This window comes from Balaenoptera physalus (genome assembly GCF_965194825.1).
Source record: "Balaenoptera physalus genome assembly, chromosome: 2".
Classification (NCBI taxonomy): Eukaryota; Metazoa; Chordata; class Mammalia; order Artiodactyla; family Balaenopteridae; genus Balaenoptera; species Balaenoptera physalus.
In genome coordinates this window covers 165596757-165624710 of record NC_138883.1, presented here as the reverse complement: position 1 = coordinate 165624710, position 27954 = coordinate 165596757, and the positions used below count along the sequence as shown (strand labels likewise).

At 37.6% G+C, this 27954-nt stretch overlaps 1 protein-coding gene across 11 annotated transcripts in view; it reads left to right on the top strand.

The window, feature by feature from the left end:
* Positions 1-27954, top strand: part of NEBL (nebulette) — a 152674-nt gene that overhangs the window by 85606 nt on the left and 39114 nt on the right. For 8 of the 11 annotated variants that reach the window (XM_082449655.1, XM_082449657.1, XM_082449661.1 and 5 more), the window contains 10 exons: positions 3900-4004; positions 5785-5892; positions 8313-8423; positions 11102-11212; positions 13465-13575; positions 18276-18386; positions 18554-18664; positions 21933-22037; positions 23620-23712; positions 27238-27330. In XM_082449655.1, coding sequence (XP_082305781.1) covers positions 3900-4004; positions 5785-5892; positions 8313-8423; positions 11102-11212; positions 13465-13575; positions 18276-18386; positions 18554-18664; positions 21933-22037; positions 23620-23712; positions 27238-27330 — 1059 coding nt within the window. The remainder of the gene's footprint in view (positions 1-3899; positions 4005-5784; positions 5893-8312; positions 8424-11101; positions 11213-13464; positions 13576-18275; positions 18387-18553; positions 18665-21932; positions 22038-23619; positions 23713-27237; positions 27331-27954) is intronic. The other 3 variants (XM_082449660.1, XM_082449656.1, XM_082449653.1) reach the window with 2 other exon arrangements.

Sequence of the window (27954 nt, the reverse complement as noted above, 5' to 3'; positions counted from 1 at the left end):
GGAGGTCAGGCTGTTAAGTCAGGGATCTTTTATTCTGTACAGGCCAGAGCAGAGTGTCTGGTATTCAGTAGGTAGCATAAAAGTTATCTTAGTCTAAATTATATCTTCTCTAAAAATAAATTTCAAGGGTGTTTGTGTTGATGCTATACTTTTACTCTTACGAAGGTTTCGATGTTTTCTTCAACGCAACTAGGAGGAGAGGGTGATTTCCTCATGTCCTGATGAAAATACCTGTGTCCACTGCCAAGTGGGCCATTCCATCAGAGCTCAGCTCTTAGATGCTGTTTCCAGCACGCAGTGCATCTGAACCCTGACTTCACTGACTCTCATTCCTGATGACCCCGGCTCACCTGTGCCTGTATTTCCTACATCTCAGAATGGCCCATGGTGATGATGAACTCTAATTTGACCTCAAGTTATTTCTATGCCTATTTAATAATTACTCAAAAATTATCCACATTTATCATATATCTGCTTTGAATCAGGCACAGATTTGATGGCAAAGTATTGATATGTTGGCAAAGAATGTGAAAAAGCAAAAACAGTCATCTTCAAGAGATGAACCCACGGTCATGCATGAGAAAAATCTGTAGTCAAAACCTGGTTCCCAAACCATTAAATAATGAGATAACAGCTTCAGTTCAGGTTAAAAATGTCTACACTTGGCTTTGATATATTGAAACTTCCGTTCATTACTTTGTAATCCTCTTTTCTTCTTGAAATGTAATCTGCATGTAAATAATTTGTATTCACGGAGATTAATTAATTAATTAATTATCACTGGTCTCTGGAGGAAAAGCAGTCCATTATTCTTTCCTGTCTGTTGAGCAGGGATGAAGGTTGGGAGACTGTCAGGCACAGAATTAGACTCAGTCCCTGGATGCTTAATTCATGCTGTCCTGCCATTTCAATGCTTATCCCCTCCTCCTCTGCCCACATGCCTCTATTCCTTGAGTGGCTCTGTTTCAGTTATACGTTTTCTGCCACGACTCATAGGTATGCTTCTAAAAATCAATATGTTTCTGTGCTCTGAGCCTCTGCTTTCTTCATGTTTAGTCTTTGCTCATGCAGTTTGATCATTGCAGTAGCATTTGACCTGGGACTCTTTCTCATCCCTATTTGGGTTAAATTTCCTTAGGACATAAGGTTTCATGTGTAAATAAGCCAACAAAAATATCATAGTGGTAATTCAAAAATTTGGTAGCTAGGAAAAAGGCATGCCACTCACAGGCAATAATTCTTTTAAAAAATATTGACCTTTATTTTATAATAGTGGTGAAAAGCAATAATAGTAATTGTTTCTATTTTCTCTTCAACAGAGAAAACCCACCAAATTTGTATATTCCACTTGTTTTATATACCACTTATAAAGTTTAAACCTTCATTCAGGTTGCTTTTGCCTGGATTATAGATTTTTTTCCCGTTCAGTCATAGAATTGTGACTGAATGGTTACTTCATGGAAGAGAAAGTTTGAGCCAAAAAAGGTGTTACTCTGAAGTGTCTACTTATTAAAGTTGCACGATGTTACACTGGCTCGAATTTATTGTACATCAGAATTGCCTTCTTTTAAATTTTAATGTAAAGAGAATTGGGATTTTGTTGATTTATAAAGGCAACTTAATTTTATTAAAAGATTGAGTAAGGGAATGCTTAAACAGACATTCTGCCAGAATTAGTTGTCAGTTTGTTATAAATGGCTGTTTTTTTAAAGACCTCTGAATGTCTTTGATGTAAATCATAATTTAAAAAATTGTAGTGTGTAGAGTAAAATTAGTGCCTTATGAGTTTGTACAGCCATACTGATTAAATTTTTGAGAGAACATTTTCCTTTGGAAAATAGAGCTCTATTAGCTTTCAGTTTCTTTTATAACTTTGCATAAATTAAAAATATATATTGTGTGTTACTCTGTATAATTCCCACTAGGAGGCAACAGAGACTATTATATGAGAAAAAGCAAGTATTGGTAATTCTTTTGCAGATCTTAGTTCAAATAGGGTGGTTTTGTTTTGGTTTTAAAATAGGAGTTTCTGAAATTCTCTGTAACTACAATAGATCATTGAGTTAGGGACAGTATTTTTTGACCTTTTCTCAGTATATACCCGTTATCCCAGACTTTATTAGTTCTGGATTTTAACTTAGTAATGGAATATATCCTAGCTTGTTACATTCAGTTCATAACTATTTTATAAATATATATTATAAAATAACTTGTAATCAAATTATAACATCTCTAAGTATATTATTATTCTTTGAAATTATCTTTTTTTAAAAAAATTAGTAGAGAAGCCAAAATTTATTTAGAACTTGTTCTCTTGCGTCAAGATGTACTATGTGAACATTTTCATGAGCTTCCTGGGGGTGCTATTCTCCCTAATGTATTCTGGTTAGAGTTTTGGGAGACACATGTCTTAGTTCCCTAATTGGCTGAAAATGCCCCTGGGGACCATTGCTGCGTCCCCAGGGAAAGCAGTTTTCATGTGTAGGCCACTTGGACCTTCCATCCTTCCCATCCCTGGCACTGGGCCTTCTTCCTGCTTCACTCTCAGATCACTGGAACATCTCCTAAGACCCAAATGTCCTAGCTCTTTCCTGCTCCCTTTCAAATGCTGCTTACCTCTCCCTCCACTCTACACAAAACTGCCATTTTCACTGAAATCCTCATTGTTTTAGGAGCAACAAACTTTAGCTTAAGTCTCTGTAGATGTGAGTCTTTGAGAGTTACCATTTACCTCTAAAAGTCTCTTCCAAATAAGGCAAAATAACTAAGTGTCCAATCTTCAGTGATAAAAATCAGGAAGCAATTTTTGTCTTATTGCTGCCTGTTGTATTTAGAGTCCTACACTTGCCAAATTTGACATCCTTATCCATTCTGGTCTCTTCCAAATTCACCTTTTTTTTTTTTTTTAATAAATATATTTATTTTATTTATTTATTTTTGGCTGCATTGGGTCTTCGTTGTTGTGCACGGGCTTTCTCTAGTTGCGGCGAGCGGGGGTCACTCTTCTTTGCAGTGCGCAGGCTTCTCATTGCAGTGGCTTCTCCCGTTGAGGAGCACGGGCTCTAGGTGCGCCGGTTTCCGTAGTTGTGGCTCGTGGGCTCTAGAGTGCAGGCTCAGTAGTTGTGGCGCATGGGCTTAGTTGCTCTGCCGCATGTGGGATCTTCCCAGACCAGGGCTCGAACCCGTGTCCCCTGCATTGGCAGGCGGATTCTTAACCACTGCGCCACCAGGGAAACCCCAAATTCACCTTTTTGTCTGTATGTCTAAATAATGTCTTACTCCAGTTTCTTCACCTTAAAAATGCAACCAACCATACCCAGATTCCTCAGTTTCTCTTCCAGGCACCTCCTACCCTCTCCTTTTAGGAAAATTAGTTAAATTATTTCTCACCCTCTCATTTTCCTTATGAACCCCAATCTTTCTCAGGGCTGAACCGTTGTGTACAACTTTTTTTTCTTTTCTGACTCCAGCTTTCCGTTCCTATGTTCTTTTTTCTTTTCTTTCCCTCTCTTCTTGTAGATGCAATTAAATACATTTCTGTTCTAGAATAAGGGCAGGACAAGTTGCCTTTATTTTGCCCACTTTGCCTGTTCACACAAGACAGGGGTTTTCTGTTGTCACTCCTCAGTGTCGCAAATATCTTTTACATTGTGTTTACAGCCAGTTGTCCTCTGCTTCTCTTGAGTGTTTTAGATGCTGTTCACATTGACCACCTAGAGCTGGTCTATCTTGCATTGTTGGTTTAGCGCAGGGTCAGAAATCTGTACAACCAGCCATGGGAACCTGGTGGTAGCTTTGCAGCTCTTGTTGGCTTGCATTTTTCAGCTTGCATTCCTAAGCATTAGTTGCTCTCATCGGCCTCTTTTATTCTGACTTTATTTTCATGTTCTCTATTTTAGCGAGAGTATAGAAAGCTTTTTGAGGAAAACAAAGGCATGTATCATTTTGACACGGACGCTGTGGAACACCTGCACCATAAAGGCAATGCCATGCTCCAGAGTCAGGTATGAGACCTCCCCAACCCAGACCCTGTAACACTCACTGCCGGGCACCTGGACCGAGAATGTGCAGCTGCTGGAAGGAATGTGCGTCGTGAAAAAAATCTCAAACACTACGCTCTCTATATTTATTGGGCTGGGGAAGCTTGAACCATGTTTCATATGCAGGCATTTCATAATATTATAGTTACTATACACAAGTTAAAACTTATAATATATGAGTTAATTAATTAAATGATGATCATATCTCATAATTTCAATTTTATAGTGTACTGATTTGTCATTTTGAGCTGCAAAAGTAATTTTCCAGGCACAAAGTTCATTATAATTTCTCAGTTCAATTATAAGTGTATTAAAAAGGAAAAACTATCTTACCAGTGTATTCTACGTTAATGTTTCTTTCGACTATGAAATTCTATGTACTCTCTGAAAGAAATCTTTAAAAATATATTTTTTCTTGAACACTTTAAAGTTGATAACTTTTTTTTGGTTCTGAATTTCAATGGTTGCAAAAAATGTTATTTCCAGCATCTATTAAGATAAAATTTTACATCACTCTTTTAAATGGATCCCATGGTACATAAATTCCATAATGATTTGATATCCACCTTCATTTATTTAAAAAATATACAAACCCACTCTCCTTTAAGGTTTGGAAATGTATGTGTTTTTCTCTTGTGTTCTTACTTTTATTTCGCTTTCCCCACAAAATTTTATCCTAACATAGTGTGTTATTATACTTCACACACTGTCATCGATCATTCTATTATACTTCTCTAAAACAAAAGTATTCCTAAAAATAGGAATTTAAAAATTTGTTATATTTCCTGCCACCACAAAGTTCTAAGTTTTGAAAAGGTTCTTTTGGATTTAATTACCATTAAAATTATTATTATTATAATATAACTTAAGAACCAATTTCATAAGTAATTATTATACCTAAGGATTTTAATGAAAATACATTCCTGAATGAAATGAATCATGATCAAAACTTTTCTGTGAATTTAATTTAAAAAGGTATATTGCTAAAAAAGCCAACCACTCTGACAGTTTACAGAATATAATTCTAGTTTTTGTTTTTCGGAGATAGAAAATATCGATCGTTTTATAAACCGAAATAAGATGGGGATTGGTTGTAACTGAAATAAATAATTCATGTTATGATATTATTAAATAATGCTTAGTGAAACTGAAAGAAGTCACATAAAAGCTCTGTGTGTGTGTTTTACTCAGTGTCTACGGAAAAATTCAGCAGTCCCAAAGAACACTGTCTTTCCTTTGTCAGAAAGAGAGAATCACAGCTATGTTTTTCTTCTTGTTCATGATTTACTGCTAGGCATTCAAAGTTATCACGGAGATCTCTCTCTCTCTCTCTCTCTCTCTTTTTTCTCTCTCCTTTTTTCTCTGTCTCAGCCTCTCTGTCTCTTTGTCTCTCTCTCTCTATATGTACCTATACCTGTGTGTGTAACATGTGTGTATACATATGTAACCCCACATATATGATACCTATCTATATATCCCAGCTGTCTAAATACTTATACAAGTCCTAGAACTACATTATTTAGTTCTAAATCATTTTTATCCCTTAAACTTTTTAATATATTACCTGTTTACTTTCACTGTATATCATTAACCACAGAGAATCCAGTCATCAACCTAAATGGCCAGAAGAATGTGATTTTAGAAAATAGGGTGATTGGTTTTGCACATGTATTTATTTGACTTTGCTCTATTTGTGTAAGGGCTTGTGAGCTTTATGTGCCTTTTATACTCTTTTTCAATGAAGGTTAAGTACAAAGAAGAGTATGAGAAAAATAAGGGGAAATCGATGCTTGAATTTGTTGAGACACCATCATATCAAGCTTCAAAGGAGGCTCAGAAGATGCAGAGTGAGGTGGGTCCCTTTGTTTTGTTATCAACTGTTTAATGCAAATTGGATGTTTTATCATTGAAAGGAGCCAGTAGAGTGGTTCAGAAAGTTTAGTGGGTCCAGAAGAAAGTACACTACACTGGTTGGCTGTTTCTGACATTAGGTGTAAATCAGCTTTAACGTTTAACTGTAGTTATACATTTATTATATGCTGTGGAATTAACTCACGTTGGGGACTGTGTGGGTCTTTCATTAATATTGGCTTTCAATTTTTGCTATTCTGATTTCTGGTATTGTCACTAGGGGAGAATTATCCTTTGCAGAGGCTGAGACATGTTTTCCCTTAAATTATAGCCATTGGCTATTAGATTTTTAGGCTCAGCAATTATGTTTCTGCTCATCAGGGCTTGAGGAGGAAGAAATCTTCCAATGGAAAATATCTTTGAACCACATTTATACTATAAAGACTTATACTCTATAATTTATTCTATATAAATTGGCAGATAATTTTTATACTAGAAAAATAATATATCTAAAAATCTTAGACAAAGTTTGATGTGAAAGACGTCTTTAAATGCAGGACCAGTGAAGTAGATACAAGAGATGGTTCTTATTCCTAAGGGATAAGCTTGACCATGTGCTTCTTTAAGAGCCTCCCACAGGTAAAGCTAAGTATGAACTCAGGAAAAGCCACTAATTTTTTGTTATAGCCTATAATTAAGCTTCTCTCACTTTCTTCTAATGCCAGATGTAGGTTTAGCCAGTGTGTTTTCTAGACGAAATCTCTAAATCTGGCTTTGAGAAGTTCTTTGTCTTCTGTTCCACAAATAGAGCTCTCCTACAAAAAGCATACTTCAGTGTTTTCTTCTATTTTCTAGTCATATACTGGCGAGTTCAAGTCATCATCAATCTTCCTAGTGAGTTACTTCTGTCAAATAATTTTTTTTTCAGAGAAGGGCCTTTTGAAGTGAAAAATATGAAATAAATAAATATGCATATATTTGTATTTCATTTTTAAGAGTCATTTTTGGCCTCAAAATGCCCTAGATTCAGCTTTATAATTATGATCTCAGTTAGTTCCACATAAAGAGGACCACTTCTCATCATTGTTCTTTGGTGTGTCTGTAGTTCCTTTAATTCAGGATGTTTTCTTCTTAATTAGCTCTGTTAGTTTTTACAGAACATCTATTTCTCATGGCTGTTCCTGGATTGTTAAATGGTAAATGGCCATGTGTAACTCAAATGTAGGGGAGGGGACAGCATATTCTCTTATCCTGCCTCACAGTTTGGAGAATTTCTGTGTACAATTACCTATCCCTGTAATAAGTACATAATGATCCTGGAAATAGCTTTTCATTTTGCATTAATAGGAATAAATTCATGCAGAATTTATTTGTATGATCTTTGTGTTGCTATTTGAATAAAATATTTAGCTGGTAAAATCTGGACCCTTGTTTGTCTGATACATATTTCACATGGATGGATATTTTTGTTATTTAGGGAGACTGTTTTTATAGTCATGAATCCTGGGTTTCCATTGATTTCCAAACGCCTAGCTCAAATGTAGAATTTAGAGGCTAATAACCAAAGGGTGGCAATGTCAAAAGGGCAGATGGGGATATGGATTTAGGCCCTCCGCAATCTTCTTTCATTTCTTGTTGTGAACTCTTACCCAAAGAACAGTTTATCAGGTTCCAGATAAGATTCTCCTCACAGTGTAACTTGATTCATATCAACTCCATAGATGGTAGAGAAATATTCTCAATGCCAAAATCATTAAAGGAAAATCTCCTCCAGCCTCCATTACATTTTAGAAATGGTCCTTTCTTTTTACTTGGCCGTGCCACGCGGCTTGCTTGTGGGGTCTTAGTTCCCGGATCAAGGATTGACCCCCACCAACCGCCCCCACCCCCCAGCCCTCGGCAGTGAAAGTGCCAAGTCTTAACCATTGAACCACCAGGGAATTCCCAGAAATGGTCTTCCTTGAATTCACATAAGACTAACAGTTGAGGGGGATGATGGGGACTTGAAAGTTCATTCTACTTTGGTTTGAGTGGATTTCTGTGCCTCTAGATCTTCTTCCAGTGGGTGGATCCACTATCTTTTGGGCGAACCAATCAGGTGAGCCAGTCAAACAGCCAGCTGTATTGGTTCTCCTCCTGAAACGGGCTGATGTCAAACAATAACAGAGTCTGAGATGTTAAGTAGCCCCTCTCAGAATGCTTTCCTAGAGGGAGCCGGTGTACTTGAAGAGCCCACTTTTGTTTGGCAGAATTCTAAAATTTATGATAAAGTTGGAGTTATTTTCCTGTAAATAAAATACTCAGAGGTGGTAGAATTATATATGAAAAACATCAGTTTTGTTCCGGGAACCCTTGTTCTATTATCTTTTCAACAGTCACTAATATTTTCTAAATTTAAAATCATATGGTCTTATCTAACAGAAAGTTTACAGAGAGGATTTTGAGAAGGAGATTAAAGGAAGGTCATCGATGGATTTAGACAAGACTCCAGAGTTTTTACATGTAAAGTACATCACCAGCCTTCTGAAGGAGGTATGATCCTACTATTGCTATACAATTCTGCAAAAGACATTTAAAGAGATAACCCAGGAAATAGGTACTAAACAATTCTCTACTAGTTCTCTAATTCAGTGTTTGAGTTATTCATCCATTACTCTTTCCCTCACTTTGAGCTTTACTAATAGAGTTTTCCATTTTCATTAAAAACAGGTAAGTGTTAACATTTCCATTTAAAGATGAGGGAGGAAATTACCCAGATTTCCTGGAAAAACTTGAAAAATAGTTTGATTTTGTGTTTGGGTTGTAGCTTAGAAGCTCTATAAGTAGTTTTACAGCTTTATAGCAGTTAGTTTTTCAAAAAAATATTTTCAATATGGATGAGGCTAGCTGGATTCTCTCAAATTTAGTTATTGTAAAAACAAATATTAGAACCATTTTTTCCTGTAACTTCCCTGCAGCATTCTCATGACATTTGATATCAGAAATGAGGTGCTTATGTGTGACAGTCTGGATAAATGGTACATTTATAAGTGGTTTTTGTTCTAAGTAGGGAAAAATAATATGTTTAGCATATAGAACGTAGGAATTCATGTCCATTTTTCATTTTGTACTCAGCAGGACTTCCTCCCAACCCCCAAACTTAGTGGTACATTTTGGCTCACGGCGTATTAAATTTGTTGAACATTAAGGCCCTCAAATCTAACAATTAAAAATATCATGTTCACAGCTTAAAAGTTTTGTTTTTGTTTCTTTTTTTTTTAAATGGTTGCTAAGTAACTTGGAGCTCTTTCAATTCCCTGTTTAAATAGATTCTCTTTACATTAAGAGAAAGCGTTAGAGAACTCCATTTCATCCAGAATTTTGAACTGAAGAAACTATTCCTGAAAGAAATGTCTTAAACCAGTGAAATAAATTGGAGTATAATTACCTACACAGACATGAATCATCATGAACTTTTTAAATAAGCAAATGCCAACTGGCCTTTACCATTTAACTGCTTTTAGAAATTTAATGTGATTCACTGTTGTAATATATGCTGGGCTGAAATAGGCATATAATTTATGGAAGAGAGTCCTTGCTACGCCACCTCTTCTCACTTCTAGACCCTATAAAAGCTTTTGAAGTTGAAGGGTGATCGTGTGGCAGCTTCCTGATATTACTGTCTTCCATTTAAAAAATATGCACTATTTATATGAATTTTTTAAAGGGGAATCTTTTTCTTATTTACATACAAATGCCAATGTGAGATCTATTTTGAGAATCATAAATGACTTAAGAATTCCCTGGTGGTCCAATGGTTAGGACTCCGTGCTTCCATTGCAGGCGGCCTGGGTTCGATCCCTAGTCAGGGAGCTAAGATCCCGCATGGTGTGGCCAAAAAAAAAAAATGACTTTAATATACATGCCATCGCCATTCTCTTTTATTTTTCTTTTTGAATGAATCTTATTTTAGACTTACTGATTCAGAATGTATGCATCAGTGTAGGAAAAAAGCCTAGAGACGATGATTAAAAATCTTTTAATTAAGTTATAGTGATGTCTAATTTTAGAAAGAGACTCAGTGACTTAATGAAATTGTGACTTCCCTTTGAAAGTATGAGCATTTAGCTTTAAATTGTCTTCTCATTCTTTACTTTATGGTCTTTGCATTTCTGTTGCCATTTAAAGTATTTAAAGTATCATTTTATACTTCATTTCATTTGATTTCGTCAATTGTCCTTGACACTGGTAGAACAAGTACTTTTATTTTCATTTTGTTCGTGTGGAAATCAAGGCTCAGTTACTTAAAGTTCTCTTGAAGGTCACATGACCAAATAAGTGGAAGAACTCTGACTTTCATCCAGGTCATTTGACTCCAGAGCTCTTTCCAAAATTACATGCAGGTCATTACAATGTCTTGTAGGCTATTAGTTCAGCAGAGTACCGGCTAATTTAATTAAACTGGACAAAGAGAAAATAACATCAAATGAGTCCTAGAATTAACTAGAACATGATTTCTTATCATTAAAGGAAGTCTCATCTTTCATCTGACAAAGTTAGTCATAAAGGCAGCTTAGTTGAATTGGATTAAGATATATATTGTTTTCATAATTCAATTAGTAAGAAGACAACAAATTCATTAGCACACACAAAAAAACCCATGTTATATATAAGGATTAGTAAAGACATTTGGATCTACTTAAAATATATTAAAATGGGTGAAATTCAGACTATATATTATCAATCTGTAGGAAATTATTTGGTTTTACAAATCTTTGAATAAAACGGAAACTTAAAAAAAATTTTGGCCATATCAGTCCTTTTGATTTTGTAACTTTTCATTCTTTTCCAATTATGTTCTTTTGATGATTCATATTTTATAGACAGCTTTCAAAGAAATACTTCAAATAATTAGTAAGAAACATGCATTCCTAAGATCTTCCTCACCATTTAAAGGGAAGATGTCTTTTTAAAATATGGCACCAATATGGTACCAAAATATATGAGAGGAAAGGATGAAAGAAAAAAGACTGATAATATTGGAAGCCACTCAAACATGATTAAAAAAGAAAATGAAGTATCTGTAGGTAATAAAGAGCATGAATGCTCAGAAATCTGGTTCATTCCTTTCTAGAAATATTTTCTTTCTGTGGTCTCTGGAAAACATGTAAAACAATATATAAATCAGAGTTTCCTAGTAAATTTCAAGCAGTAATATTCTTGTCTCATAGAAGGAATATAAAAAAGATTTGGAAAATGAAATAAAAGGGAAAGGAATGGAACTTAATTCAGAAGTACTCGATATTCAGAGAGCAAAACGTGCATCTGAAATGACTAGTGAGGTGAGTACCTTTATTTAACAACTGAGAATGTATGAATTTTCAGCTGATTTCCTTGTCTGTAAATCTTTCTCAGAGATTTTACAGTTGACCCTTGAACAACATGGGTTTGAACGGTGCAGGTCCCCTTATATTATATTTTTCAGTTGTAAATTCTACAGTACTCCACAGTCCGTGGTTGGCTGCATCTGTGGATGCCGAGGAACCTTGGATGTGGAGAGCCGATGATAAGTAATAGGTGGATTAATCCTCTTGTTGTTTAAGGGTCAACTGTATACAGTATAAATGTTCCACAGCTTTTATGTGTAAGATGATTATAAGCGGCTATGACCTAATAGTCTTTTCCCAATCAATGAATTAAAAAAAAATGATGCCCACCATCTCCTGTCTATGTGGTGTGAGACAAATGACCATTTCCTCATTTTAGAGAAAATTCTATATAATTAACCAAAATAATTTAATAAGGTTTAACTTCATCTGTTAAACAAGTGAAAGGTGTATCAGGAAGGTGTGTTGTCATGGTCTGTCAATAACTGTAGTTTAAAAGTTCCCACACTCTCCTGCCCATAAACAAAATGACTGTCCTAGTCCTTGCCTAGCTGCTGAGTCCACTTAAACCTCTGTATAAAATGAGAGTGGCCGTTACTTACTTTACATGAAGTTTATAAGAATGAAGTGCCTCTGAAGTGCTTTAAATCCTTTAATCTTTGTGTTATGTCATTAATAGTAAATAATGGCACTGTGCTTTGAGGATAATCTAGCTGATTTTAGCAGTGAAAAAATTTAAAGCTTTATCCCCCCAGACATTAATAATAAACGGTGGCGGTGATGATGGTGGTGACCCTATTAGGTTGCAAATGATAGAAACCCAACTCAAACTGGGTTAAGCAACAAAGAAACTTTGTTTTGGTTTAAGAACAGAGAAATCCGAAGACCAGGTTTCCTTCAGGTTGGAATTCGAATGATGTCTCTCTTCCTTCATCCCTCGGTTCTGTTATCTTCGCTGTTGCTTCATTTGTGAGAGGCTGCTTCTATGTGATGGCCCCTCTTCACGACAGGATAACTCATATCTGTGGCCACTAATCCCAGTAGGAAGTGAGCATCTGTTTCTTTAAAATAGGATTAAGGTCTAAGGATTGAATCTCATTGGGTCACCTTCTGTCCTGTGCCCACACTTGACCCAATCAAGTCTGGGGTCAGGAGTCAGTTAACTTTCTAGGTAGTTTAATGATGTTTTAAATATAAAATATTCTAAATTGGTATGTGGTTTTAAAGATTTACGTTCATCTTTGGCTAGTGTTCTTTACATAAATTAAAGGAAACATTAAAAGCATTTTAGTGGAATTAAAAGTATATGTGGGTAGTAGGAAATCAACCCACCCAAAGTTTATGGATTGCGAGGGGTTAGAGGTAATTCCTCAAGAGAAAATTGTAGAACTTTTTGCCAGGAGAGGGAGGGATAGATGCTGTTCGGGTAGAAACAGCAGCTCTCTGCCACGATGTCTTTGGCTAATATTGTCATTACACTTACCTGCGTTAGTAATTTTCTACAAATTCTTCTGTTGTGGTGACATATCCAGTGACATTCAGAGTCAGATCTTGTAAATCACTTGTCAATAATACTTGGAAAAGTTGTTTTAAACTCTCAATGGCAGAGTTCAGCCAGTGAAAGTTGAATGGCAACACGGTAGCAGGAGCAGCAAAAAACCCAGGTCTTAGCGTGTGGGTATAGGAGTGAAAGACCAGAAAAAGCTATCAGTTATGGAAAACCCGCTCTGTGCTGGGCACTAGGCTACCTGCTGTCTCACTGACCCTCACGGTGATCCTGCACGGAGGAATTATTATCCCCATTTGCAGATGAGTAAACCAGAAATGTGAAGAAACATTCCCAACATCACACACACAGCCAAGAGTGCTCTGACCTCAAAATCAGTCTTCTTTCTAAAATATCAACTCATTTAAACTTGCCTCTCTATCCTTCAGGCCTCAAGACAATTGTCAGTGAAGATTCTCACCTGGCAATTGCCTTTTTATAATAAAAATCTTCAGAGTGTATATACTCTTCTTCAGTGAGAATAGTGAATATAGTTCTAAGCAGTTCAGAAAATTTAGTTCTAGGTGGTCATTCATAGTACAAAGTAAGCTATGTTTTCTTTTTTAAAAAAAATATGTTTAGTCATTTTTGGTATCATTGAATACAGATGTATGTTTGCCCCCTGAGTGTCTGAATGTTGTAAAATGTTGCTTTTTTACAGAAAGAATACAAGAAAGATCTGGAGTCAAAAATTAAAGGGAAGGGAATGCAAGTTGGCACTGACACCCTTGGAATTCAGCATGCCAAAAGAGCTTCCGAGATAGCTAGTGAGGTTAGTAGAGTGAGTGATGCAGACCTTGAGACTCGTATTTTGGAACTTAACAAATCATAATAACAAACTGATTAGTACATGAAATTTTCCAAAGCTTTCTGTGACTAGTTTAACAGTTTGGAATGGAAACCATCTGCAGTCATCATACTTACTGGGAAAATTTACAGTTTCTGCTTTGCTCGTTAACTTCAAGTATATCAAAGAAAACTTGGGGAAAGGCATTTTAATAGAACACACACACACACACACACACACACACACACACACACACACACCCCTGCTCACTTTATTCCGTAATACAAATTTCATGTTAATTTTAAACTATGATAAATATTTCATACCATTTTTTCTTTAAGGATGGATCGTGTGCTACTTGGCATATCTGTGTTTCCAACTTTGTGAGCAGAACTTAAAAATCACACATCGAGACTATAACATGGCAATCATGCCATTTCTGTGTGATTTGGTTGCATGTTCTCAAAATATCCTCTGTTGAGCTCATCAACACGTCTGAAATTTCTGTAGGGTCAGCATTTTGGGTTGAAGTTCATTCATCTAATGCCATTTTCTTCTTCATGTGACACATGAACAACAGGATATTAATTTAGAAGTTTTGTCTTAGATGCTATGACATGATAGATACAAGATAACAAAGTTGTAGCAGTCAGAAGGAAATGTGTATTTTTCGAAGGAAATACCCCAGAATCAGTTCCACATCTCTTGAATTCCCCCAGAAATTTTGAAAATGTAACAGGGCCACTGGAGCAGAGAGTATTTGGGAAGAGATGACTTAGAAGAAGAATACATAAAGAGAAAGTTGGGGTACAGGTTAAGGGGTGCAGCTCACTTACCTCAAGGCTGGCTAAGGTGAGGCTTCAGTGGGGTTACTGGGAGAGCTACGATGTGACAAGTGCTGTTAGGAAGAGCTGGCTTAGGACTGAGTCCCACCCAGGAAATCTGGAGGTTGAGAGGTAGCTGATTAACTGCCAGGGGAGTTACTGCTGTGTTGGGATCTGCTTCCATCCCCAGGGTTAGGTACTGGCCAGGGGAATGGAATAGCCATAACTGACTTAGTCAAAGAAACTAGGGCTGGCAGAGAATTCTTGACCAATAGGGATTCCATTTAGAAATGGTGGGGAGTGGGGTGGGAGGATGCATGCTGAACAGGCACTTGAAAACCTTCTTTGGCTCTGCCCTTAATTCTGTCATCCCCCTGAGAGATAGCCATTGTTACGAATTTGCTGTAGAGCCTTCCAGGTCCATTTTTATTTGTGTATAGATAACTATACACTTGTGCACACAGAGACTTAAAAAAACCTTAAATAAATACCATGTACTTTGTGCTTGCTTTTCTCACTAAATATTACGGACCCTTCTCCATGTTACTTCACATAGTTCTACTTCATTCTTATAGAAAAACTGTGTTCTATAACGTGGATGTGAATATGCAACCATTTACATCTAATGTCCCATAGGCATTACCACATGTAAATGACATTTACATGTATTGTAACAGGGACTCAACATTACATGCCGAAAACCCTTAATTTTTCCCTGGATCTGCTTCCCTCTTCCACCCTCTTCTTAGCAAACGGTGTCAGTGAAATCCCAGAAGTCACTTTGATTTCTCTTGTCAGCACGTTTCATTTACTCCAGCCCCATAATGACTTCCTAGATCCATCTACTCTCCCCCACCCTCATCCAAGCTGCCATCTCTATCACCTGGATCATTGCAGTAGCTTCCTAACCAGAATTTTGCTTCCATCATTGACCTCTTAGTACCCATTCTCTACCCAGCAGCCAGAACAATCCTTGAAGAATTAAGTTATGTGATTCCTCCCACTGAAGACTCTCCAGTGGTCTCCGGTCACGTGCAGCATGGGTGCCATACTCCTTGCTCTGGTTTCAGAGCCCCCTGCTTCGCGTCCTCAATCCTGTACCCTTCTTGCCTTGCTCGTTATGTTCTAGCCTCACAGGCTTCCACGCTGTACCTGCACAAGGTTTATGGTCTCTGTACAGCGCTGTCGTCTTCCTGAAAGTCCTTCCCCTGGGTTTTGCATGGTTGGTTCTTTCTTGTGCTCTCTCTTGCCATTCATTTCTTAGATGTATTAGTACTTTCTTATGGTGGCCTCCTTGAGCTTCTGAGTAGCTAACTACCCAGTAACTATCAAATCACTACTCACAATTTTCTGCTATTTTTGTTATTATGAGGAGAGTGTGACATCCGGTATTAGTTCAAGGTCCTGGATTGGAGTGTGGGAGTGGGGTGGGGAATTTGGAGCTGTAGAAGAGTTTTCCAAATCACCCTCATGGGGCTGAGACTTGAAGCCAAAAGAAAGCATACTTCCTCTGGAGAAAAGAATGTGGGAAGAATAGAAATTTTGCATTTCACACTTTTACCTAAGAACCTTCTGTGACATATTCCTTTTATGAAGAGTTGGAGTGTTGCATCTTTCCTTAGTATGGTAATACATTACTTTATTCAGCCATGTGCTGGTTTAGATTTCTCTGAGTACCTTGGGACTGCATGCAGTTGACACTTGAACAACACAGGGGGGTTAACCCATATATAATTTATGGTCTCCCCTATGTATCTGTGGTTCCACTGCACCCACTGGTTGATCCAACCACAGACCAAGTAGTACTGTGGTATTTACTATTGAAAAATATCCATGTATAAGTGAACCCGCGCAGTTCAAACCCATGTTGTTCAAGGCTCAAACTTACTAGGGAAATGGTGCATTTTTGTTATTGAGAGCCTATGGGAAAAACAGGCCTAGGGGAGTCAGCTGTACTGTGGTTACAGGTAGCTTAAACCAATTTTGGTGATGCTATTATCTTTGTAATCCGGAGGTCTCATTTGCGTGTAATTATAACCATGTCCCAGTTTGCCCAAATGACAGGCTCTCAGATCCTTTTCAACCAGACTTAGGGACTTTGCTATAGCTCAATGTTTATTTTTTCAGGTAAAGTCAATGTGCTATATTATTACACAAATGACGTCTAATATTCAAACCTTCCTGTACCTGTGGACTTGACCATGTGACTTTCTTTAGCCACTGGGTCATTAACAAATTTGACTCAGGCTCTAAAAGCAGGTGTGCATTGGGATTTGCTTGGAACCTAGATGTCATCATGTTTTTCTTTTAAGTTTTCTAAGTTTTAGGGTATTCTATTATGCATCAATATTAACTGATGTGATTAGTGCCCTATGGAGTCTAATTATGTGCTTTTGAATTCTTTTAGATTTGAAAGTTCATATCGGAAAATTAGATGACATACTTCAACCCTGAGACTTTGGTGGTGATCTATGATCAGTACCTTAGTTTCTACGTATATTGCCCTTCAAATGAGGTGTTTTGCTTTTGGGCCTAAAGAGACTTGCTAAAAACAGAGCTTTTTACAGGCATAGTAATAATTTAATATTATTAGTTTGAAAGTTAAACATTATTACTTGAACTTTCATTCAGAAAAGTGAAACTGAGACTGTAAGTCAGTGAAAATAGGCAGATTTATGGGTAGTAGATGGGGAAAAATATAGTATTTCTCTGAGATTGAGATTTTTGTTTATGACTTCTCTAAATTTAGAACACCACAAATAAGCAAAGCAAAATTTACTTTAGAGCAGGGAATCACAAATCTAGAGTATGTCAACATAATAGAAAATAACTGTTTTTGAAAGAATTTAATAGGAGATAATCAATAGTTTTTTTCCTTTTAATATAATTTTCATTGAAGAAAAACATACATACAGAAAAATGTACAATTATAAGAGTACAGCTTGCTGAATTTTATAATCAGTTTTAAAATGTGACAAGAGTCTCTTAAGACAGTCGTGTCTGTGTAATTATGACATTTTATTATAAGTAACAGGTAATCCAACTCAAGCTGGCTCAAAAAAGCAGATAACTTATTGTTCTTGTAACCAAACAGTAGAGGAATTCTTGGGTGTGGCTTGATCTAGGACTCAAACAGTGTGATTCCGTTTCATTTTCTATCTTTCTGTTCTCAGGCAGGCTTTCTTCTCCTGTTTGCAAAGAGACATCTGGCAGATCGTAGGGCTACAGACTTCTCCATTCATGTCCAGAAGGAAAGAGAAAGTCTCTTGATACCTTGTATGGAAAAAGAAATGTATCTATCCTTGAACCAATCATGAAGGGCCAGGGATGGGCTATAACGATTTACTTAAGCCCAATAGGGCCCTTGGATAGCGGCCAGTCTCAGCCAAGCTGGGGGTTTAGAACAGGAAGCAGTGAGTTGCCCAGTGGCAAATCAAGGAGCTAATGAAGGAAAAAGAGGAGTGGGATTCCAGGGAAGCAACCAGCAATTATTCACTACAGAACAAGACCTGACAATTTTATGCTCACATTTTATTGATATTCATCAACTGAGTTATATATTAACCAATAATTTATCAATTTTATCATATTAAAATATAAAACATTTTCCCTCAGCTCACTCTGTTTTCTTTATTAAGTCAGGTTAGTAGAGAAAAACCTCCTGATTCCTTGTGAATACATCACTCCAAGTTGTGTTCTTGCCACAAATTAAAAATCTTTGTTGTTTCCTAGAAATAAAAGACATAAAGGTCCGACTTATTTCTAAAAGCCATGATCTTGATGTCAAAAATGACATCGAGTTTTTCAACACAGATTTTCAAATTATTGTAAAGCCCTAATTGCAGGTTTTATTTTCTGCAGAAAGATTATAAAAGAGATCTGGAGACTGAAATTAGAGGGAAAGGCATGCAGGTGAGCACAGGTACCCTCGATATCCAGAGAGCTAAGAAAGCATCTGAAATGGCCAGCCAGGTAAGAAACTAATGGCACACAAAGTTTAAAACAAACATATCGAATTGTATACAGAAAAAGTATAAGTGGTGTTTCCATATGTGTGGCATTGAGATTCAAACACATAAATATCTACATTGCTATGGAAGGCCATGCAAAGCTCTGAAGATTGTTTTCTGTTCTTTTAGAAAGAATATAAGAAAGACTTAGAAAATGAAATTAAAGGGAAAGGAATGCAAGTGAGCATGGATATTCCGGATATGCTTCGAGCCAAGAGGGCATCTGAAATCTATAGCCAGGTTGGTGGAGAATGAAGATGCTTAGGATAATGTATTCTAATATTCAGTCACCTTGTGCTGTGTGTGTCTCTGTGATTGGTGTCTTTTTGAGGGCTTTCTATTCAAAGTCAATGCACTCTATTATAAAGGAACCATTAACCAAACCTGATTACCTCATTAATGAAAGGGACAACTGCTGTAGATTCAGTTCAACAGACATTACTGAGTGTCAGAGCGCCCGTGTTGGGGCCCTCTGTTTTGGGTCCAAGGGCATTTTGACCATTTTAATTTCCATTTTTTGACTCTATTGTGGACTTGGCTCTAATGCTTATACTACAGAAAAAAATTACAAACAATTTGTCTTTTATCCATTTCATCATGAATGTTTTAATTAAAGTAATCAACTTCAACTGAAACTAAGAGTTAATAAAACTGCACAAAGTGAAATTGAATATTAACTAAAATTTAATGGAAGAACTAAGTTTTCTTGATAAAATTTAATTTGCCAGGTATACCCATGACATATCCTCTAGAAAACTGGATGTGAGAGAAATAATGACCACAAAACAAAGTGTTTATTGGAAGAAGAAAGTTTATTGATAAAGTTTATTTATCTGATTTGGGCAAAAATATTCATTAGTGAATAATTTCTTTGTTATAAAATTTGTTATAAAAAGAATGAATCCTAATGGAAAAATAGTAAAGGGAATGAAAAAAATAAAATGGTTAAAGAAAAATGATGAAGGAATTGAATTTGGTTAATGGGGTTTGTGTTGAAATAATTTTTAACCAAATTTGACCAAATTTGTCAAAATTCTGGTTGACGTGAGCAAAGAGTCTAAACATTCGCTGATTCAAAATGAGAGTGTTACAGAACTCAGGTTTGGCTGCTTGTCACTCAAGAATCCAATACTGAGAGACAAGTGTTGGGTAAAAGGAAAGATAGCTTTATTGAGGAAGCCAGCAATCCTGGGGAGAAGGTGGACTCATGTCCCAAAGAACCAAGTTCCTCCTGCCAATCAGGAGGAAGAGGTTTTTTTTGTTTTATTTATTTGTTTATTTATTTATATTTTATTTTTGGCTGTGTTGGGTCTTCGTTGCTGCGCGTGGGCTTTCTCTAGTTGTGGCGAGTGGGGGCTACTCTTCATTGCGGTGAGCAGGCTTCTCATCATGGTGGCTTCTCTTGTTGCAGAGCACGGGCTCTAGGTGTGCAGGCTTCAGTAGTTGTGGCACATGGGCTCAGTAGTTGTGGCTCGCGGGCTCTAGAGCGCAGGCTTCAGTAGTTGTGGCGCACAGGCTTAGTTGCCCCGTGGTATGTGGGATCTTCCCGGACCAGGGCTCGAACCTGTGTCTCCTGCATTGGCAGGTGGATTCTTAACCACTGTGCCACCAGGGAAGCCCAGGAGCAGGACTTTTTAAAGGGGAGTTTCAGGGGTGTATAGGCAGAGGGAGGAGGCTGTGTGCAGAGCAGCACAGTCAGCTCTGACAGTCATCTTGACATTGGTCTTCGGTGGTCTGATCAGCGTCATCTTGATTGTTTTAAGTACAATCAATCTTCAGCTCCAAGGTCAGTTTGTTCCAATTTCCCTGAGTCCAGTTCTCAGAACTGTGGCAGCTTACGTCATGGCTACAGTCTGGTCATCATGTAGTTCACTTCTTCTACCTGGTGGGGCTTTCAGTATCTACAAAACAGCTCAAAGGATATGGCTCAGAATATTATCTACAGCCCTTGAGGAGGAACTAAGGGTCCTTGACTTTGTTTAATGACTAAATTATTATTTGGTCTTGTTTGACTGATTACCTTTGTTTCTGTATTTCTGATTTCTCTGGTTAAATTTATTCTTTGACTAAAGTTTTTCTATAGACAAGAGGCAGGTGAAGGTAATGGGGGAGGAGGATCTGTCCTGGGAAGGCCCCATAGGGTCCTGCTCTGTTTCAAGGGTATCAAGAGGCCAGAATCAAGTATCAGAGGAGCTGCCTGCTTCTCAGCCTTCTCCATGACAAAGCAGTTGGGATGGTCCTGAAGTGTGTGTTCATCTGTCCTCAGTGTCTCGTAACAGCGTGTGAGCTTGGAGAAGTTGTCTCTAGCTATATCAGCTGGACTAAAATCATAGATAAATAGTTTAAAAGGGCATATGGCCATTTGAGTCAGGGGAGAAAAGTTGCCAAGCTCATTCATTCATTCAGCAGATACTTCCTGAGCACCCATTTACATGCCAAATTAGACATGGTTTTGCCTTTGGGAAACTACAGGCTAATCTAATAATCAAATAATCGTGCAAATATGGTATGACAAACTATGATATATCCTACCAGAAAGTAACGATATCAAGAGTAAAAGCTTCCCATAGGAAGTGATGCCTGAGCTGTTAGAATTCCTGCTTTAACTTAACGGTGTTGATTTTTTGAGTATGATGAGGGTACATCTGATTTTAAGGAATTTTAGTTATTTGGGATACAGTGGAATACTTAAAGGGTGTAATGATGCTGTGGTGCATTTCAACATGAGCAGGAATTACCTTTCCTGACAAGCACCCGTATGCCGTGCAGTTCCCTCCACTGACTTTGGAGCCCGAGTGCCTGGGTTTAAATCCTGGTTCCGGCACTTCTTAGCTAATCCCTAAATTTCCGCATCTGTAAGAGTGGATAATAATAGTATCTGCTTGTGGGGTTAATTAAATGAGTTAACGTGTGTTAAGTATTTAGGACAATACCTATTACTATGTAAATGCTGGCACTAGTAGAAGGTATTGCCCAGGATGGATCAGAGCTCAGAGTACATTTAGTAGAAAGAAAATTGAGATTTCAGTCTCCACTACAAAATACTAGTACCTTTCCCTTAATCAAATGTATCTTTATCTGAAGCAGGAAGCAAAGCATAAATCCAGAAGCATGAAAACAAGTAAGCAAAGAGAGTCAGGTTACTGGTAGGAGTTATTAGGGCTACTTTGAACAGGAACTGGGACTGCTCCTGAGAGAGTAGGTTCTAGGCTTAGGAATGCTGTTAAGGTCAAGCCCTCCCAGGGCGTTTGAATAGTCTGGGGTGGGAACCATTGCCTGAGTGGAGGTGAATGTGCTTTCCTAGACTGTTTGCTTACTCTGTTTGCATATGCTCTTATTTTTACTATTGCATAAGCACATCAACAACTGCTTTGAACCCTAAGATACAATTTAGAGCCAGGTGGTATATAGTAGAGTTGGAAAAAGTAGTACCATTTTCTTTGTCTCTGTCTCTGTTGTACATGCACACACAGAGTTTCAGATTCACATTCACTGTTTATAATTTTAGAAAAAGTATAAAGATGAGGCAGAGAAGATGCTTTCTAGCTATTCTACTGTGGCAGATACTCCTGAAATCCAGAGAATTAAGACAACTCAACAAAACATTAGTGCGGTGAGTAGTCATTATTTCTTTTCAGTTGCCACCTTGAAATTATGTTTTGTAAGGAGGGCCTTTTTCCCTCATTGTCTGATTTTTGGCTGCATTGCTGGAATTTTCTGTCAAATGTATATCTTTCCTTCTTTAAAATAATAAGAATACCAAATGTTCTTACAACTTATAATTTATCGTGATTGTTGTAGAATTACAAATTCAAATCTCCTTCTTTGGTACAAGCGACTGCTATTTTTAACTGAATTTTAAAATTTTACTCAAGAAAGAGATCTTAATCTTCCACACAGATTTTACTTTGAAGATGAAAATAGTCATATGAAGTGATTTCCTTCCTGGTCATTCATTATTTACATTGATAATATACTTAGGGATTTACCAGTTTGTAACCAGTTCCTAAACTTTCGTATTTTTGTTCTGAGGCATAGGAATTTTGTCAGCACCATTAATTAAGATATTGGGCTTATATTTAAGGGATATATAAACTTGAATTCTAAAATAAAAATTGATGGTACAGCTAATGTTTTAATGTAGAATGAACTCATTTAGTAGTTAAGCAAATGTGTTATTAAAAATATAAATTCTGTTATTTCTGAAGATTTCTGGACTATTTTCTACTTCTAGTAAATTGGCAAACTCTTAACCCTCCAGATTTGCTGCTCAGGTACCTTTAGGGTCTTCACAGGCAGGCGGTGCTAAGAAATGGAGAAATCTTGCTGGAGGAGACGATGAGGGAGAAGGGCAGTGTGGCCCTTATCTCCTGTGATTCCACGGTCTCCCAGATTTCTAGCTTTTGCAGGGGAACATCTCTCATGTCCTGCTCTCCTGACCCGCACTGGTCCTGGTGGTTTCAGGACCCCCCTCTCCCCACCCCGACTCACACACACTCACGGGACCTACGGGTTAACAAATATCAAGAGAGGGAGTAGTTCTGTCCTCGTATGACTTCCTTATAATTATTCTATTTTTCTGTAGGACACTTTGTTTTTTCTTTTGCTTTGTGTTTGAAAGGGGTAGGTATTGGTAGGGATGGAGAGACATGGGAAGGTCTAAGGAATAAGTGGAAATATAAGGAAAATAGGCTGACTTAGTGTTGATGTTGAAGATAGAGCTAATGTTTTCTTTGAAGAGAACGAGAGCATCTTTGCTCTCATTTGGAGAATAGCAGTTGCTTAAAACTTCATGCTGTTTTTGAATTAAATGATAACTGCTTAGTGAGCTTTTTTAATATGTCCTTTGATTTTTCTCAAATACACATGTGATATATATTTGTATTTGAGAAGGAAACTCTAGTTTGCTGATTTATATTCTTAGAGCAAGTAATCTGCAGCCATGTAAGTTACCAAGCATACCCTAGAACAGGTAGTAGAGGTTTACTTGTAATATTGTGGAATACAAAACCAAAGTTTTGCATTTATTCTCATAATGGATTATTTAATTGATTAACGTGACATTGGTTCTCATAAATAGAAGCTGTATTCACGTTACTTTAAAATCTGAGAAATTTTCTTTTTCAAGAATCAGATCTCTAGGACTTGAATTCTAATAAGCTTACAGTTATTCTTTTCCTTCTCTTATAATAAAGGTATTTTATAAGAAAGAAGTAGGAGCTGGCACAGCAGTAAAAGATACTCCAGAGATTGAACGAGTGAAGAAAAATCAGCAGAATATTAGTTCAGTAAGTTCTCTATAGCATTTTTTTTTTTTTTAAGATTTATTTTTTTATTGATTAATTGATTGATTGATTGATTGCTATGTTGGGTCTTCGTTTCTGTGCTAGGGCTTTCTCTAGTTGTGGCAAGCGGGGGCCACTCTTCATCACGGTGCGCGGGCCTCTCACTATCGCGGCCTCTCTTGTTGCGGAGCACAGGCTCCAGACGCACAGGCTCAGTAATTGTGGCTCACGGGCCTAGCCGCTCTGCGGCATGTGGGATCTTCCCAGACCAGGGCTCGAACCCGTGTCCCCTGCATTAGCAGGCAGACTCCCAACCACTGCGCCACCAGGGAAGCCCAGCATTATTTTTAATATAAATTTATTTATTTATTTATTTGTTTTTATTTTTGGCTGTATTGGGTCATTGTTGCTGCGCGTGGACTTTCTCTACATTGTGGTGAGCAGGGGCTACTCTTCAATGTGGTGCATGGGCTTCTCATTGCGGTGGCTTCTCTTGTTGCGGAGCACGGGCTCTAGGTGCTCAGGCTTCAGTAGTTGTGGCATGTGGGCTCAGTAGTTGTGGCTCGCGGGCTCTTGAGCGCAGGCTTCAGTAGTTGTGGTGCACGGGCTTAGTTGCTCCGCAGCATGTGAGATCTTACCGGGCCAGGGCTCGAACCCATGTCCCTTGCATTGGCAGGCAGATTGTTAACCACTGCGCCACAAGGGAAGCCCCCAGTTCTCTATAGCATTAATCATCCTTTCCAAAAGCAAACATAAGCTAGATAAATGTTTTTGGTTCTTTACTAAACTGGCTGCCTTTTTTTCTTCACTTTGTTGAAACACTATTTCATCAAATATCAAAGGTCTAACTTTCAGAAGGAAACTGTAACCTTGTTCCCCTTGAACCTAAAGCAGTATTTCATCTTGATATATCATAGTGCATAAGAGATAGATCACTTTAATAGTACAGTAATGAAATCTAGGATTAGATTTCACCCTTTTGAACAGAATTTTAACTGTATTAAATTTTTCAGAGAAAGGATAAATTTCAATACCTTTCCACAACTTGGAGGAAAGAAATTTTACCCTGACAGAATGATTAAAGGCCCTAGAACATTCATTTGGTGGCTTAAGAGAAGGTTTCAAAGGCCCCATTCGCCTTCTGCTTCTTCCAATTTCCAGCAAAGGAAAGCACACACCTTCACTATAATTTTGTAAAATAAATTACCTGCCTCCCCACCCCCAGTTCCCTTTGAGCTTGGGGGAAGGGTAGAGGAGATGTTTAATGTTATGGATTAAAAACTTCTTCATTCAGTGCTTGACATTTACAGTGGATAATTGCTATCCTTACCAATAGGCACATTTGGTAATAGTTGTCATACAGTCATTCCTTGGTATCCACGGGCCTTGGTTCCAGGAGCCCCGCCAACCCACACTCACAAACACTCACACACACTCATACACATTCATACCAAAATCTGCAGATGCTCAACTGCCTTACTGTTGGCCCTCCATATCCACGGTTTCACACTGAGGAAGTGGAGGGCCTACTGTATTTAGCTTCTTGCTGAGGAACTCAGTAGGGTTCTTTCCTCACGTGCCCTTGCCTGACCTTTCTCTTCACCTTCACCCTTAGAGGCAGAGTTTTCTTGAAGTCATCCAGGTAGAACTGCCTTGATTAAACTCCTCTGTCAGGAACTCTGACGGTTACCTGGCATCTTAGAATATGTGTGCACTGGCATTTGTGGAGACAGAGTAGGAGAGGCAAGGTAACGCTGTGGTAAACAGACTTCAAAATGAACTTACAAAAAATCTGCAGAATCCTAGTGCACTGAAATCCCCGTAGCATGAATGAAGCTCTCTCCTGAGGAAGGCATGAGGAGGAGGACCTGACCATGACGATTCCCACCCACCGCGGCGAGAGCCTGTGTCAGGCAGCACTCGAGTCTGGTGGAGAAATGCGTTCCGCTGAGAAATGTGAAATGGTTGTTTCCTTCACTTCCAAATGATAATAGCTGAAATGTACCCATCAGTGTACTGGGGTATATAATGTTATAAATGTTCTGTACTGTGCAATTCTATTGCCTACAGTGAAATGACTGTGCCATTTTGATTAGTTTGGAGTCATATGAGAAACAAAAATGTTCATCTTTCATCATGTTTAGCTTCTCACCCGAGGAAAATCACGGAAAGTAGTACAGTCTATCATTTCATCTCCCAGCATCCCACTGCCCCTTCTAGCAAACAATAGTAGTTCTGTATCTCTATGAGGTTGGGCCCTAAACTCCTGCTTAGTATTCAAATGGAAAGTTGCCCTTTCAAGATTAGCTAGATCTGTCAAACCAAGATAGGATTCTCTAACATTTAAAGATCTCGACATTTTCCACCTCCAGAGTAAAAGTCTTTTGGCTATTAGCTTTCTCTGTTAAGAACTACTTTTGAATCTTAGTTAGAGGTAGTCTGTCTCAGTGTACTCTCCATTTAACTGTTTTGGATCTGGCCTAATACTGACATTGTTACTCATATCTCATATTAAATGTACAGATGCTAAGATATAGATGATAGCAAAGATATTTAGGTATCGTTTCTTTATGACTGTCAGTGTGGATTTCAGCTTTAATCATTTTAAACATTACCAAGTGATTGCTAAAAGATGTTTTATGTAGATCTAAGTCTTGGCTAAATTTCAACATATGCCTCTTAAGTCTAGCCTGTGTTTCCGTACATATATGTATGTGTCCTTTTTCTCGAATCCAATCTTCCATGAATTTTACACATTAAAATACCACCTGATACGATAGCATCACTAATCATTTCATAAATTTAAAGAGCTTGTCCCAGGCATAACTGTGTGTTGGCATTATCATTTGTCTGGTTGATCTTCCTCTAAATAGACTTGAACGAGGAGCTTTTGATTGAGGCAAATGCCGGGATATAGGCGGGCTTTACATAACATGATTGTGTGGGTAGAAGACGCTTCCTGACTTTCTGCCACTGGCCCATCTATAGCGATCAGCAGTCAGTGGCCTCTGCTCATAGTACATTTCCCTCCACCTTCCCCTTTCTCTTCTTTTATTTTTTTCTTATTCTGGATCATTTGGATCCAGATGGATACGCAGTGTTTCCAAGACTTTGTAGCTAACTCAGTTTGACTTTTGCCGTTAAATACATGGTGAATTTCAATTAACATGTTAATAAATAGAAACTGCTTTTCAAATAGAAAATAATAAGTTATTATGTTAAGATAATTTCCAAGGTTTTTGGTGCATCTGCCTGATGATAAAATTTATTTTCACAAGCAATATATGCTTATTTTAATTAAAAAACCTCTTCAGTGACGGATAGGTGAATAGATGTGGGTTTGTTTGTACTTCAGGATAAAGGAATCCTGAAAGCACCAGACGAAATAAAAATTTGTGTTCCCACTGAAGGAAAATTAATATTGGAATTAAAAATTCAACTATGCAGTAGTTACAAATGAAGAATTCTTAGCTATTTTTTAAGCCTTGTGTTGAATAAAACTTACATTTTAAAAAATAAATCATGCAGGTAAAATACAAGGAAGAGATGAACCATGGAACAGCCATTTCTGATCCACCAGAGCTCAAGAGAGTTAAAGAAAACCAGAAGAACATCAGCAATGTGTGATCATATTCCTTTAAGTATTGTTTTCTGTGGGCATGACATTTGTATGGATGAGGTCCCACTATGATGAATACCATTGTAGGAGGGCCAGTTCCTGAAAGGTGGAGATAAGATTTCACACATATTTATGTTGGGGTAGCATTACACCAAGCATGTGCATTTGCTTATTAAAGCACATGGTATAGAATGCCTACTCTGTTCTTTTTCTTGGGGGCATTCAGAGATGAGGTTAGGGTCTTAGGGGCAGTGTGTATTCTCAGGGTCTCTAGGAGAAACAGCTGTGGCAATAAATAAAGATTGTGCATTAAGTGCTATAACAATAATTAATATTTACCGAGTGCTTACTACGCTTTTTGAGTTCTTTACATGCAACATCTCATTTAATATTAAGTAATAATTCCGTTTTCAAAGTGCTGGGGAAATGCAGAGAAGGAGGGCTATGTCAGTGAGAGAGAGGAAGACCCTTGGAGAAAGAGTCACATTTGAGTTAGATCTTGAGGAATTGATAAAAGTTTGGGGTGGATTTCGTGAGAAGGGGCCCTCCTGGCAGTGCAAACTGAATGTGTTCAGGATCCAAGATCTGTTCAGAGAGGGGAAGGTTTAGTGTGATGGGTGCTTGGG